Source organism: Rana temporaria, chromosome 8 (genome assembly GCF_905171775.1).
Source record: "Rana temporaria chromosome 8, aRanTem1.1, whole genome shotgun sequence".
Classification (NCBI taxonomy): Eukaryota; Metazoa; Chordata; class Amphibia; order Anura; family Ranidae; genus Rana; species Rana temporaria.
Genome location: NC_053496.1, coordinates 27,986,476 through 28,000,813, shown reverse-complemented (window position 1 = coordinate 28,000,813; position 14,338 = coordinate 27,986,476). Strand labels below are relative to the sequence as shown.

The window sequence follows — 14,338 nt, the reverse complement described above, 5'->3', positions numbered from 1 at the left end:
TATAAAGATTTCATATTTTTTATATATCATTTCATTATTGAACAATGAATTAAAAATGGCTGATCTATAGAGTTCACGTCCTAATCTGTAAAATATTTCCTGCTAAACTTACAAGAAGCAGGAATATGATAGAAGGATTACAATTAAATTGCATAACCACCAAATCAACGTGTTTCAACTTGTATAACTTTATATAAGTAGAAACACGTTGGAATGATTTGGTGGTTATGCAATAATTTTAATCCTATCATATTCCTACTCCTTGTGAGTTTAGCAGGAAATATTTTACAGATTAGGATGTGTACTCTTTAGATCAGCCATTTTTGAATCGTTCAATAAAGATTTCATATTTTGTATATATAATTTCATGGTGTGATTTCTATTGCTGCAAGAAAAGTCCCATGAGAGAGAGATTTTCTACAAAACTGCATAAGGAGAGACCGTTGGATTACAGTGCTCATGTGCTAATGAGGAGAATGCGCATAGGAGAGGAGAACAAAGAGATGAGCTCATCTGTCTGCTGCTTCTCTTTTAAACTGTCCAATCACAGGCTGGGGGAAGGATAAGGCCTTGTACACACGGGCAAACATGTACGATGAAAACGGTCCGCCGGACCGTTTTCAGCGTACATGTCTGCCCGGGGATTTCTGTATGATGGCTGTACTCGCCATCATACAGAAATCCGCGCGTACTCGATACGCGGCGACGAGGCAGTGCCGTCGCCGCGACGATGACGCGGCGACGTGCGCGGCCCTGCCAGTTCAATGCTTCCACGCAAAGTCATTCGACGCATGCGAGGGATGGCGGCCGCTCGGACATGTACGGTAGGTCTGTACAGACGACCGAACATGTCCGACAGGCAGGATTCCAGCGGGCATGTTTTAAAACATGTTCAGAAATATTTGCCCGTTGGAAAAAGGCCCGACGGGCAAATGTACGCTGGAATCCTGTCCGCTCGGGCCTACACACGACCGAACATGTCTGCTGAAACTGGTCCGCGGACCAGTTTTAGCAGACATGTTCGGTCGTGTGTACGGGGCCTAAGACCTTTAAGCATTACTTAACTGTAAAAAGGAAAAATGTGAATCTGCGCTACAGAATAATTAAAAATAAGGTATATAATATAATAAGTGTGAGGGGCTGCCCCTGCAGAAAAATCCCCACAGAATGGAGAAAAAGTGTGAAATATGAGAAGCAGGTGGTGGCGCCAACCTTAAGTGTAGATTAAATATCAAATAATAATGAATGTTGTATGGGTGGTATAATAAAGCCAAAACAAAAACAAAAAACAACAAAATTGTTGCGTGGTGATCCAAATAACAAACTGTTCAAAATACTATTCAAGAAACAAAAAAACTCAAAAAGTGTTCAAGTGCTGAGAAATCATTCCATCTCTGCTTCATGCAAAATTGAGTGAATCAATAAATATAAATATAAATATAAATATAGTGCAGTGTGCTTTCAACAAACAGTTTCCATACTGTCAGTAAAAGAGTCTTTATGCAAAAAATCCATGCAAAAATAAATAGATAAATAAAATATTAAAAGTGCTGTGTGCTTCTTCCACGTGAGAGCAACGTAGGTATAAATCTTCTGTGCAAAAAAACGTGCTCGCTCCCTATGGTCCCGCACTCACCAGATACTTGAACCCCTACAGGGGTAACAGGCGTTCACAGTATAAATACTGACAAATCCCTGGATCTTCCCAGAATCTAAAATTCCACCGCTCAGAAGAGGAGGAGACAAATGGATTGCCCAATAGTGTGATATCGTTTTTTAAAAAGGAACAATTTTTATTCACATTTTACAGGGTACTCACAATTTGGTAGAAAGGTTAATACACATAACATAAAAACGTGCTGTAGCTTAGAGTAGCGTCTGCTCTACCGGTTTCGTCGATCTGACGTCATCTGGAGCGCGCCTCTAAGCCCCAGCACTACCTTATTTATATGGGACGTTTATGTCTGAAACGTCCGCCATGTTGTAGTTTTTGAGGACAGAAGTCCAGCCACTAGAGGCCCTATAGTTTAAAAAACCGCATCCGCCATGTTGTAGATTATGGCAGACAGAAGTCCACCTACTAGAGATCTTATAGGATTTTCTGGTGTTAGACTGAGCTCGCAAATGCATCCGCCATGTTGTGGTATTGTGAAGACCGGAGTCCTGAGCTGAAATTACTCTATGTATTTAGGAAAAAAACATCGAGCGTGTCTCCCTATTATGTAAATAAAACAAAACAAAAAACATTCGCCATGTTGTGGTTTTTTGGAGACCGGAGTCCTGTTAAAAAATTACTCTATATATTAAAACAAACGGAATGAAACGAATCTCCCTTGTTATATTAATGAATATACTGTGCGTTTGTAAACAGAACGGTATTGTGGTGCAAATATTTGAATCGTAAAAGCAAGTGTCTTTCAGACATAAAGTGCTACAATAAAGATTACATGATTTTATAGGTCATTGCTATTAGAGCTTGAGAGTTGCATATTAGACCTTAAATAATATAAGTTAAAAACATATGTAAATATTAATATAAAAATATATAAATATATATATAAAAAAGGAAGAATAGGATATCTTTAATAGTATATATGTATATTGAAAGTGGAGAGGCTATAAAAAGCAATTAAAATGTATTGAAGATATAAATGGAGATATAAGTGAAAATGGTAAGTATTGTAATGTGTCAGCTCACATTTCCAATGACATTAAAATAATTGTTAAAAATTGGTTAAAAAGCAGTTCAAATCTACGTCAATGTTCATACCTGCCGGCTGGAGGGTATCTAATGTATAGATCCATCGGGTTTCATTTTGGGATACTTTTTTAGTTTTATCCTCACCCCTCCAGTGTTCTTTTATTTTATCTATCCCATAAAATGTCATACACCCAGGGTCTTTGTTGTGATAATCCCTGAAGTGTCTGGACACACTGTGTTTGTGGAAACCCTTTTTTATGTTGGCAATATGCTCTCTTATTCTAATATGTAATTCTCTTGTCGTTCTGCCCACATATTGCTTGTGGCAGGGGCATTCTAAAACATACGTTACATGTGTACTGTTACAGGTAATGAGTTCTCTTATTTTGTGTAAGGAACCATTTGTTGTTGAGGAGAAATCTGTTTTTTTCTTGTTAGTTTTTTTACTAACACGACATGGTAAACATTTTCCACATTTGTGGAAACCTTTCAGGTTTTTAAAAAATATTTATATCTTCAATACATTTTAATTGCTTTTTATAGCCTCTCCACTTTCAATATACATATATACTATTAAAGATATCCTATTCTTCCTTTTTATATATATATTTATATATTTTTATATTAATATTTACATATGTTTTTAACTTATATTATTTAAGGTCTAATATGCAACTCTCAAGCTCTAATAGCAATGACCTATAAAATCATGTAATCTTTATTGTAGCACTTTATGTCTGAAAGACACTTGCTTTTACGATTCAAATATTTGCACCACAATACCGTTCTGTTTACAAACGCACAGTATATTCATTAATATAACAAGGGAGATTCGTTTCATTCCGTTTGTTTTAATATATAGAGTAATTTTTTAACAGGACTCCGGTCTCCAAAAAACCACAACATGGCGAATGTTTTTTGTTTTGTTTTATTTACATAATAGGGAGACACGCTCGATGTTTTTTTCCTAAATACATAGAGTAATTTCAGCTCAGGACTCCGGTCTTCACAATACCACAACATGGCGGATGCATTTGCGAGCTCAGTCTAACACCAGAAAATCCTATAAGATCTCTAGTAGGTGGACTTCTGTCTGCCATAATCTACAACATGGCGGATGCGGTTTTTTAAACTATAGGGCCTCTAGTGGCTGGACTTCTGTCCTCAAAAACTACAACATGGCGGACGTTTCAGACATAAACGTCCCATATAAATAAGGTAGTGCTGGGGCTTAGAGGCGCGCTCCAGATGACGTCAGATCGACGAAACCGGTAGAGCAGACGCTACTCTAAGCTACAGCACGTTTTTATGTTATGTGTATTAACCTTTCTACCAAATTGTGAGTACCCTGTAAAATGTGAATAAAAATTGTTCCTTTTTAAAAAACGATATCACACTATTGGGCAATCCATTTGTCTCCTCCTCTTCTGAGCGGTGGAATTTTAGATTCTGGGAAGATCCAGGGATTTGTCAGTATTTATACTGTGAACGCCTGTTACCCCTGTAGGGGTTCAAGTATCTGGTGAGTGCGGGACCATAGGGAGCGAGCACGTTTTTTTGCACAGAAGATTTATACCTACGTTGCTCTCACGTGGAAGAAGCACACAGCACTTTTAATATTTTATTTATCTATTTATTTTTGCATGGATTTTTTGCATAAAGACTCTTTTACTGACAGTATGGAAACTGTTTGTTGAAAGCACACTGCACTATATTTATATTTATATTTATATTTATTGATTCACTCAATTTTGCATGAAGCAGAGATGGAATGATTTCTCAGCACTTGAACACTTTTTGAGTTTTTTTGTTTCTTGAATAGTATTTTGAACAGTTTGTTATTTGGATCACCACGCAACAATTTTGTTGTTTTTTGTTTTTGTTTTGGCTTTATTATACCACCCATACAACATTCATTATTATTTGATATTTAATCTACACTTAAGGTTGGCGCCACCACCTGCTTCTCATATTTCATTACTTAACTGTAGCAGAGAAATATTTGGTTTTCTGTCCTGTTTGTGATAGAACTTTGAAATTCTCAGACCTGGATAGATAAAACTACCCATCTTTTGGCTTATAAAGCAGTTCTTCTATCTGTTTGCCTGGAGTTCAACATGAACTTTTTTTAGTTACTATTACTAATGGAGTTGTGGTCTACCTCCTTTAAAGGGATTTTGTACTTGCTTTAAGACATTACTAAATTGCTCCTGTATTGTATGAAATCTATCCACAATAAATGGTGTTAAATATTGTTATTTTTTACTGGATAATGTGCGCATTATGGAGTAAGTCATGTGAACCATTGTCGGTTTCCACAACACAGGGGGTGACAAACACCTGTAACCTTGTAGTTTTTATGTCTTTGCAGTATGATGCTAGCATGCTTCTCTGGACATCTGGATGTTGTGCAGTATCTAAGAACACAAGGTGCATCATGGGAGACTCGGGATAAGAGTGGCTGTACTGCCATGCACTCGGCAGTTGATGGAGGTCATGTGACGGTCATTCAGTGGATGATTAATGACGGTTGTGAGGTATGATACCTGCCACTATCTGCAGTACTGGTTCAGAGTAGATGGAGTCACATTAGACTGGAGCAGTTCTTAAAGCGTTGGTCACTTAAATCTGCCATTTCAGTTATGGGCAGACACCAGTGAGTTTAGTTGTCCACTGGCTTCCTACATTTCTCAGATACTCCAGTGGTATTTTCTCCCTGGCGGAGTCCTCTTATCTGTTGTCTTCCACATAGAATTTCACTTCTTAAAGTTGATCAGGAAGGAATGTAACTTATATTCGTTCAATTATTATAAAAGATAAAACTGTCCAAGTGAGACGCCCTGACATGGCTACAGTAGAAGGCCACAGGTGGGAATTTTTGATGTATAGGTTTTGGGTGGTCTGTCCTATTCACGTATGGAAGAGTGACAAATACTGTCTTTTTATATAAACTAGTTCATTTGTTTTAGAAAGCATTCATTATGATGTGCCTATGGTTATAGTATTTCTCTACTTATAACATGAGTTATCTGTACATAGTAACGTATAATCATCATCGTCGTTATTATTGGAAAACACTTTGGGCAAATCACTAAATATAAAGCTGAAATGTACAGGACATTCTTCATGTTTAATGCCTTTTTAAACCTGGGGGATTGATTTGATATCTTGTTCAGCCAAACTTGTGATTTACACATTTTCCACATTCTACAGCCAGACGGGTGACATCTGTGTTTCCCACTCAAGCAATTTGTCTTGTTGGTCCAGTAATTCAACCTCCTGTTTTGACAGAGTACCAACACACTGACCTCTATCCAGGGAGTAGACATTGACCTATAATAGCCATGTGGGCTTATTAGGTCAATGTCATAAGCATCCCTGCCCCTTTGTAGCATCAACTGCAGAACAGAAAGTCCCCTGCCCACTGCTCATTGTACCAAGAATGACAGGAGAAATTAGACAGATCGCTGCTCCAGGTGAGTGTAATAATCCACCAAAATGGAAAGGCTGGGTGCAAGCTCCGGCTCGCAACCGTGAACATGTAGACTAAGTGGTAAAAATTTGCTGCACACCAACATCTGTGCAATAGGTTTTTTGAAAGAATGTCCGCTGGGTTCAGACCTGAGCCTGAAATGAACATCTCTAGTTCGGATTAGGGATGAGCTTGGGTGTCCTCCGAACTCATCTCTGACCCCAAATTCTGCTTTTTTCCACACTCCAGTGAGCTGTGGGCTGGGTCATTCTTCTCTCCCCCAGCTTACATGAGTTGTGTGGCAGAGTATGACCCAGTCTGCAGCTCATTGGAGTACAAAAAATAAATACAAGTATTATGAATTTCAGGTTAGTGAGGAGTTCGGAGGACACCTGAACTCAACTCTAATTCTGACCAGAAGAGGCTTCTCGAGCACAAGATCTGTATTACAAATTCTTTAACTGTTAAAACGGGAAACCTGTATGAATTTCAACAGTTTTAGCTACGGGCCTGGAGTTCCACCTTAGAATTGCTAAAAGAAAAAAGAAAAGGTTCCTGTAAAAGAGAGACTTTATATTTACCAGACCTATTCACCTTAGTAGAATCTTCACTCTTGTTACAGATCAAGCCCACATGAAGAATCTTAACATCCAAACATTCTAGTGACAGATTTACTTTCAAAGAGCACTCAGTAATAACAACTACGTAAAAGATCTCCCTGTAAAGAAAATACTTCATACTTACTTGTCCCACTGCCTGAACTACTGATCTTCACTCCCTTGAAGAGCTAGTGGATGCAGAATCTTCAGCTTCTAACATGCTTTGTGTTGTACAGTAGAAAGTGAAAGTAATCCGGACAGCTAAGCTCCAAAAAATCGTATTTGTCTTTATTGGAAAAAAAAGCGTGGGGAGAGAGAAAGTCAACACGTTTCGTGCTATATTAGTGCTTACTCGTGAATTCGCCATGTCACGAGTATGTGCTGATTATAGTGTGAAACGCATTGACTTTTTCTCTGCCCCCACCATGTTTTTTGCTGTATTATGGTGTTTTTACATTTTCAATAAAGGCGGGTAAGTTTATCTGGAATGCAGCTGTCTGAATTCCTTTCACTTTTTAATGTGCATAGCAAAACGATCTGATCTTGCACATGAACATATGCAAGGTTTAGAGGATTGAAGCGGCAGACCCACCTGGAGCAGTGGCATACTTTCTCTATGCATTGGGTTCTGTCAGATGCCTGTGCCCCCCCCCCCCTGCTAGCCCACTCATTATTACTATGTTTGGCTAAGGAGGACGGGGGTGACAGGAGGAACTACAGAGCGTAATAGGGTACCAGACATCTGACAATCCTGTAAGGGTTGAATATTAGGATTCTTCAAGTGGCTTTGCTCTGCAACAGAGCAAAGATTCTACTATTTATTTTTTGGGGGGGGGGGGGGGGTGTTGGGTAAGTAAAAAGATAATTTTACAGGAGCTTTCTGTTCCCAATTTAAATTTTTATATAGATTTGTAATTATCAATATATTATTAGTATTAGCTTTCTGAGACTGCTAGAATAGTTTTTTATAATTATTATTCTCATTGTTATTGTCTAATCTTAACGCTAAGGTATTGTGCATATACTTTTTTTTTTCTTAGGTAGATTCCAGAGACAGGCATTTAAAATGGACTCCGCTGATGAGGGTTTCTGCTGTAACTGGAAACACAGACATTGCACGCAGTTTAATCAGAGCTGGAGCTGAGGTCAATGCCAAGGACAGGGATGGCAAATCCCCCCTGATGGTAATTCATATAGTATTTATTGCTACAGACCAAACTTGAGTAAAATATCAGTATTTGTTTTATTCGAATAGTTCCGAGTTCTGCAGGACCTTTTAGTGAGCTTTTTTTTTTTATTTTTTTTTTATTTCCTTTTATATTGTGCTTGAAGTTTCTCTAAAAAAACAAGAAACCTTATAAACTTCTTTATCCTTCTTATTTTGAACTTTTGATATCAAGTAGATGAGTCATGGTACAGTGTCTCCACAGGAATATTATAATAAAAGCACTGAAGGCTACAAAGAACTGATTCAATCTTAAACTTCACATATTCTAGTAATTCACCAGGTATGTAATTAAGTTTCTTGAAAGACAGACTTGGGTACATCGAATGCCACCTTTGACTATTCCTTTTGTGGCTGTGCAGAGGGAGAACAACGAGGCTATTTCCTCAAAATATAAACATCTGTTAAACTTGCTCTACAACTAAAATTCCCAGCTCAATGTTCAGGAGTGTTCTTCTAAGACAGGGATCTCCAGATCTCCAAACTGCAGCCCGCGGGGCATTATTCCTTCCACTGATATAAGGCACTATTCCTTTTATTGACACCAATGATGGGGCATTATTCCTCCCACTGAAACCAATGATGGGGCTCTATTTCTCCCACTGACACCAATAATGGAGCACTATTCCTCTACTGACACCAGTGATTGGGCACCATTTCTCTCACTGAAACCAATTATGTCTTTTTTTTTTTTCTACTCCCACTGACCACCTGGTTTATGGCGTTGTTTACGGCCAGCGAGGCAACCCTCCTCCTGATAGGCCGCTGGGAAAAAGCATCCAAATCCTTGACTCTACTGCTGCCACCTGTCGGCCTGGGGTTCAATCAGAACCCCAGAACGACAGCGTGAGCCCACAGCACAGCCAAAGCTGAGACAGAGGCTTCAAATTTGAACCAATTAACATGGTCAGAGTTACTTAACTCTCTGACCCCCTCTAAATTTACACTAACACCGGTTCTGGAAAGTAACCAGGCGCTACACCTACATTTAGTTACAATATATATATTTTTTTTAACGGTCACCACCGTTTACAACCTTCCATCAGCTTATCCGACACACAGACAAACCAGCAGGCACGATCCATATCAATTCCCCAGAAAATTAGACTGACAGCTCTATTCTCTGCTTCAAAATGTATGAACACTTTTAATGGTTAGCTCTCAAGTTTATATACAGTTTTCAAGGCATGTTTCAGTGATCACAGGAACAATCAAACTCTCCACCCACACATCACACCCTGGGGGGGCTTCAATACACCTTCAGATGGCTAATTGCTAAACATTCCAGACATTTCGGCACCGGTCTATAATTAACATGACCTAATCACTGCACCTGAGAAGTCACATTTATTCATTAACAGAATTCAAACAAAACACCATCACACAATGATTTCTCCTCAATCCACATCTTTAGACAGACGGTCTGTCTCCGACAAAAAGGTATTCACACCTGAGCATCAATGGGCTTTAAACAGTGTTATCACACAATGAAAGGCCTTTCAATAGCCAGCCTCATTTAACAACTCACTAGCCAGGGCTAATCATTGAAAAGAGTCAATATTGACCGGTAGGGTCAGAATATTCTTTACAGACATTAAAGAATATATTGCAGATTACTGTCTATGTTAAAACAATCCAACGTATGTCCCTGTATTTCCTGGCTCAATCTGTGCCCAAGAGTGACTCCTGTTACATATATATACAGTATCAGCAGGGACCATAATTTCTATCAATGCAAAGTGCCCTTTGTGCTGATAGCTTCTGCTTTAGTTGAAATCCAAAGTCCTTTGAACCCCTCCCTATCCCCACAGATGTAATCTTCCTGTGCTGTATGGAAAGCTATTTATGAATAGAGGACAGGCAGATGAATTAAAGGTATGTCTCCTCCGTTCATAGATTGCTTTTCATTCATAGATGCTAGAATACAGCTTTTATGAATGGAGAAGGGGGTGGGAAGGGCAGTAATAATCTTTTTACTCTTGAGAAGTGCCTCCCATTGGTTCCTCGGCTCTATTAACATCTGTAGCACCAGAGGACTACAACTGGCGGGGTAAAGAAGGTGGGGTCCGAGGACTTTGGATTTCAACCAAAGCTACAGCCATCAGCACAAGGGACACTTTGCATTGATAAAAAGTACTATCCGTTGTGCTGATTTAAAGAGAGAAAAAAAGCTTGCTTTAGCTTGGGCTTTAAAGTGATATAAAAGGCAATGATTTTTTTCTTTTTAAAATAACATACATATTATACTTGGTGGTTTTTGCACAGAGCAGCCCAGATCCTCCTGTTCTCGGGTCCCACCCGCACCCCTCTTCCTGCTGAGTGCCCCCTGAGCAAGCAGCTTGCAATGGGGGCACCCAAGCAGACTCGATCCCAAGCTGCTGCTCTTTGTGCCCATTCACACACACTCCCCTTTTCTTGGCCAGGCCCCACCCCCTCTCTTATCATTGATCACAGAATGTGATTTACCGCCAGAGCCCCTGGAGAGCCAAGGCTCTTGTGCACATTGCTGGGTTGGGCTCAAGTAAGTATTACGGGGGGCGGGGAAGCTGCTGCGCAGGGAAGGTTTTTTACCTTCAGCTTTTAGAATCACTTTAACAAATAAGTTATTGTGAATCTGCTTCCAAGTATGTTGCCTACAGATCCTGCTAGCAACAGCCCTTCCCAGGGCTTCTGACAGGGCCCCATACAGCCTGCCCGACAGGGACCACCCCCCAGTTCAAAGCGGCTAAGGACATAGATTTCCCTTTTCTCTGCAGCCTCAGCTGCACAGATGAATGAATAGAAAGGAATCTGAGTCTTTCTGCTCATTCAAAAACCGATCGCTCACTGTTTTCATTCAGGAAAGGAAGGGGCTGGTAAATGACATATTTACCGCCACTTCTTCAGATCTTCATTCTGAAGCAGCCCCCTGTGCGCAGCAGCTGCGGGAGAGGAGAGGAGGGAAGTCGTCAGCACTGCAGGGAAAAGGGGCACACAGGGGGTCCCGAAAAGCAGATGGAAGTGGTGCATATGCTAGAACACCTTTCCCTGCAGTGTACAGAAAGCTGGCATCGCTGCAGGGGGAGGCAGAATAGGATCTGTGTCTGCAATTAGACGGTACAGCCAGTCCTCTGGCTCAGAAGGTGCCCGGGCTCTGCTTTTGAACTGAGGGGGCCCTTCCTGTTGTAGGCCAACAATGCTGCTGCTTCATGTAACAGTATTTTACCATTGTCAGCCTGCAACAGGAAGTGTTACTGGCAGGATCTGCAAGTAAAAAACTTTGTAACAAATTTACAAAGTGCTCAAAAAAACTGTATACAGGGAGACATGATGCAGGACATACTGGAAAAAAGAGTCTACTTACACCTTAATAACCAATATTTCCAGCAGAGAAAAAGTTTTGCTATAGGATGTAAAATTGTCCTGCTGTATTTATTCCTGTTTATGAGTGTGTGAGAAGGGATGTGCAGGAAGCCAGAATTTGAGGGGGCTAATTTTTTACGGTATTTGGCAGACACCATCTGTATATGGGGTGGCATAGAGGACAGTTTAAAGAACTTTCAGGGTAATAATGGGAAAAGGAAGCCTAAGTTGCACTTATAGTCAAAGTGCAGTTTTTTTTTTTTTTTTAGATGTAAAGACTGTGATTATAAATAATGAGATCGCATAGAGCATCTTTTTCAAACCCACTGATTGTGATGGGTATTTACAGGCAAATAGCTGTCATTATAAGAAATTGGTTAAAAATATCCCGAAGGGACATTTCTCGAGATTAAAATAAAATTGTATGCAGCAAGAAAAGTTTATGCAGACGACTTGAATTTATTTTTTTATGAAATGAAATAAAGTAAGACATTTGTTAACTGAGCACTGTAAAGGGATAGGCAGGTTGTTTTTGTTTAATATAAGTCACCTTAGAGGTAGAAAAGAAGAAACAATTGAGAGTCCGCTTTATAAGTACATATGAGGAAGGAGTGGTAAAATCCATTATTAGGAATCACTGTTCAATCTCAAAGTGATAATGAAATATTTATATATTCTTAACAAGCAACCAGGGTTCCTCCAGAGGTTAATAGGGGTTCTTTGAGCTTTGGCTGATTGACCTCCCATTTTATGGTGCCTGTATAGTTCTGGGGTCCACTTGGCAAAGCCAGAACATGACCCCAAATATAGTTTTAGATTACTGTAAGGGTAGCATTCTTCCTACTGATTACCAATTTAAGGGGCATTTTCCCATTGACCCCTGATAAATTGGTTTTAGCAAGGGTTCCTCGAGACCCTAAAATTTATTATAGGGTCTTTTCTGGGGTAAAACGTTTGATTTATAATGTTGCTAACAGTTGAAGCATTTATTTAACAACTTGTCTACATTGCACTTTTATCTTCCTCCTGCCCAGGCCAATTTGAGCTTTCAGCGCTTTCACTCTTTGAATGACATTTGCATGGTCATGCACTGCTGTTCGCACAAATAGAGCCTTCTTTTGGTGGCATTTAATCCTTACTGGGTTTTTTTATTTGCAAAAAAAATAATTGAAAAACACTTTCTTACGCCTCTTACACACGGTACAATTGTTGGCCAATCGAGCGGCTGATTTTTGTCAAAGGGGCGTGTGCCAGGATGTTGTCTTGCATACTAACGGTACATCATTGTCGTGCCACAAACACGAACGTAGTGACGCACTACGAGGAATTTAAGCTCTTGTTCACCACCCTTTGGGCCCCTTCTGCTAATTTCATGTTTGGTAAACACTGATCCGAGCATGCGTGTTTGTACTTTCTACTTTTTTGTGATGGCTGACCATACGAAAATCTGACATCAAATGGTTGCCTGACGAAAGTTTACTAGCCTGCCATCCAACATTTGTTGGACAACTATTGTTCAAAGGAGCGTACTAACTGTAAGATTTTAGGACAACAGTCTGTCAACAGACAATCCCCTGCCAACAATCGTACCGTGTGTACGAGGCTATAGTTTCTGTCAGAAAAGTTTGTAAACAAGTAATTTTTCTGATTCACTGATGTACGCTGATGAGGCTGCACTGAAGGGCACTGATGAGATGGCACTAATATGCAGCACTAATGGGCACTGAAAGACAGCACTGAATTGCATCACTGATGGGCACAGACTGGCATCACTACTGGCATCATATGACGTCAGCACAGAACAAGAGGGGATTCCGTCATTTGTCTATATGGCGGGCAGGGGGTGGTTAAAGTGATTCTAAATTATTTTTTTATTAAATAACAAAAATAATATATTTGCCTGCTCTGTACAATGGTTTTGCATAAAGCAGCCCTGATTCTCTTCTCTTTTGGGTCCCCCGCCGGTGGTCCTGGTTCCTCCCCTCTGCCGAGTGCCCCTCTTGCTATGGGGGCACTCAAACAGGCTTGCTCCAAAGCCACACTCCTGTGAATAGACATTGTCCATTCACACACAGACCCACTCTTTCCTCATTGGCTCACTGGCTGTGATTAACAGCAGCAGGAGCCAATGAGCGGAGAGAGCTGCTCTCCAGTCACAGAACAGACCAATGTAACTAAGTATAAAAATATCCATACCTGGAATTCCCAATTTTTCAAACTATACTTTAATTAATTTTAATACAAAAAAACCCCCATAGATAACCCAATTTTTTGGAAAAAAATTAAAGATGATGTGACATAGAGGAAATGGATATCAAACATGTCACGCTTTAGAATTGCACTCATTTGTGGCATGGTGCAAAACTATGGTACTTTAAAAATCTCCATAGGCGATGCTTTATTTTATTTAAAAATTACCAGTTTAGAGTTAGAGGTCTAGTGCTAGAATTATTGCTCTCACTCTAGCATTTGCGGCAATACCTCATGTGTGGTCCAAACATAGTTTACACTTGCAGACATGACCTACATATGCGTTTGCTTCTGTGTGCGAGCACAAGGGGACAGGGGCACTTTAAATTAAAAATGATTATTAATACATATATACATTTTTTTACACGTCTCTTTAATATATATATATTTTTTAATGACTTTTATTCCTATTACAAGAAATGTAAACATCCCCTGTAATAGGAATACGGCCTGACGGGTCCACTTTATGGAGACATCTGGGGTCAATAAGACCCCAGATATCTTCTCTACCTGGAAAGCATGAGATCAAAGAAAAAAAACATGTCCGCCAGTGTCTTGCGATCGTGTCACGGAGCTGAAGAACGGGGAGATGTCAGTGTAAACACAACATCTCCCTGTTTTTTTCCTAGTGACATGTCACTGATTGAATGCTCCCTCTCATCGGGAGCAGCGATCAGTGACGTGTCACTCGTAGCCACGCCCCCTAACAGTTAGAATCACTCCCTAGGACACACTTAACTCCTTCAGCG

At 39.9% G+C, this 14,338-nt stretch overlaps 1 protein-coding gene across 3 annotated transcripts in view; it reads left to right on the top strand.

The window, feature by feature from the left end:
* Positions 1 to 14,338, top strand: part of FANK1 (fibronectin type III and ankyrin repeat domains 1) — a 191,319-nt gene that overhangs the window by 134,838 nt on the left and 42,143 nt on the right. For all 3 annotated transcript variants that reach the window (XM_040361432.1, XM_040361435.1, XM_040361434.1), the window contains exons 7-8: positions 5,073 to 5,238; positions 7,813 to 7,956. In XM_040361432.1, coding sequence (XP_040217366.1) covers positions 5,073 to 5,238; positions 7,813 to 7,956 — 310 coding nt within the window. The remainder of the gene's footprint in view (positions 1 to 5,072; positions 5,239 to 7,812; positions 7,957 to 14,338) is intronic.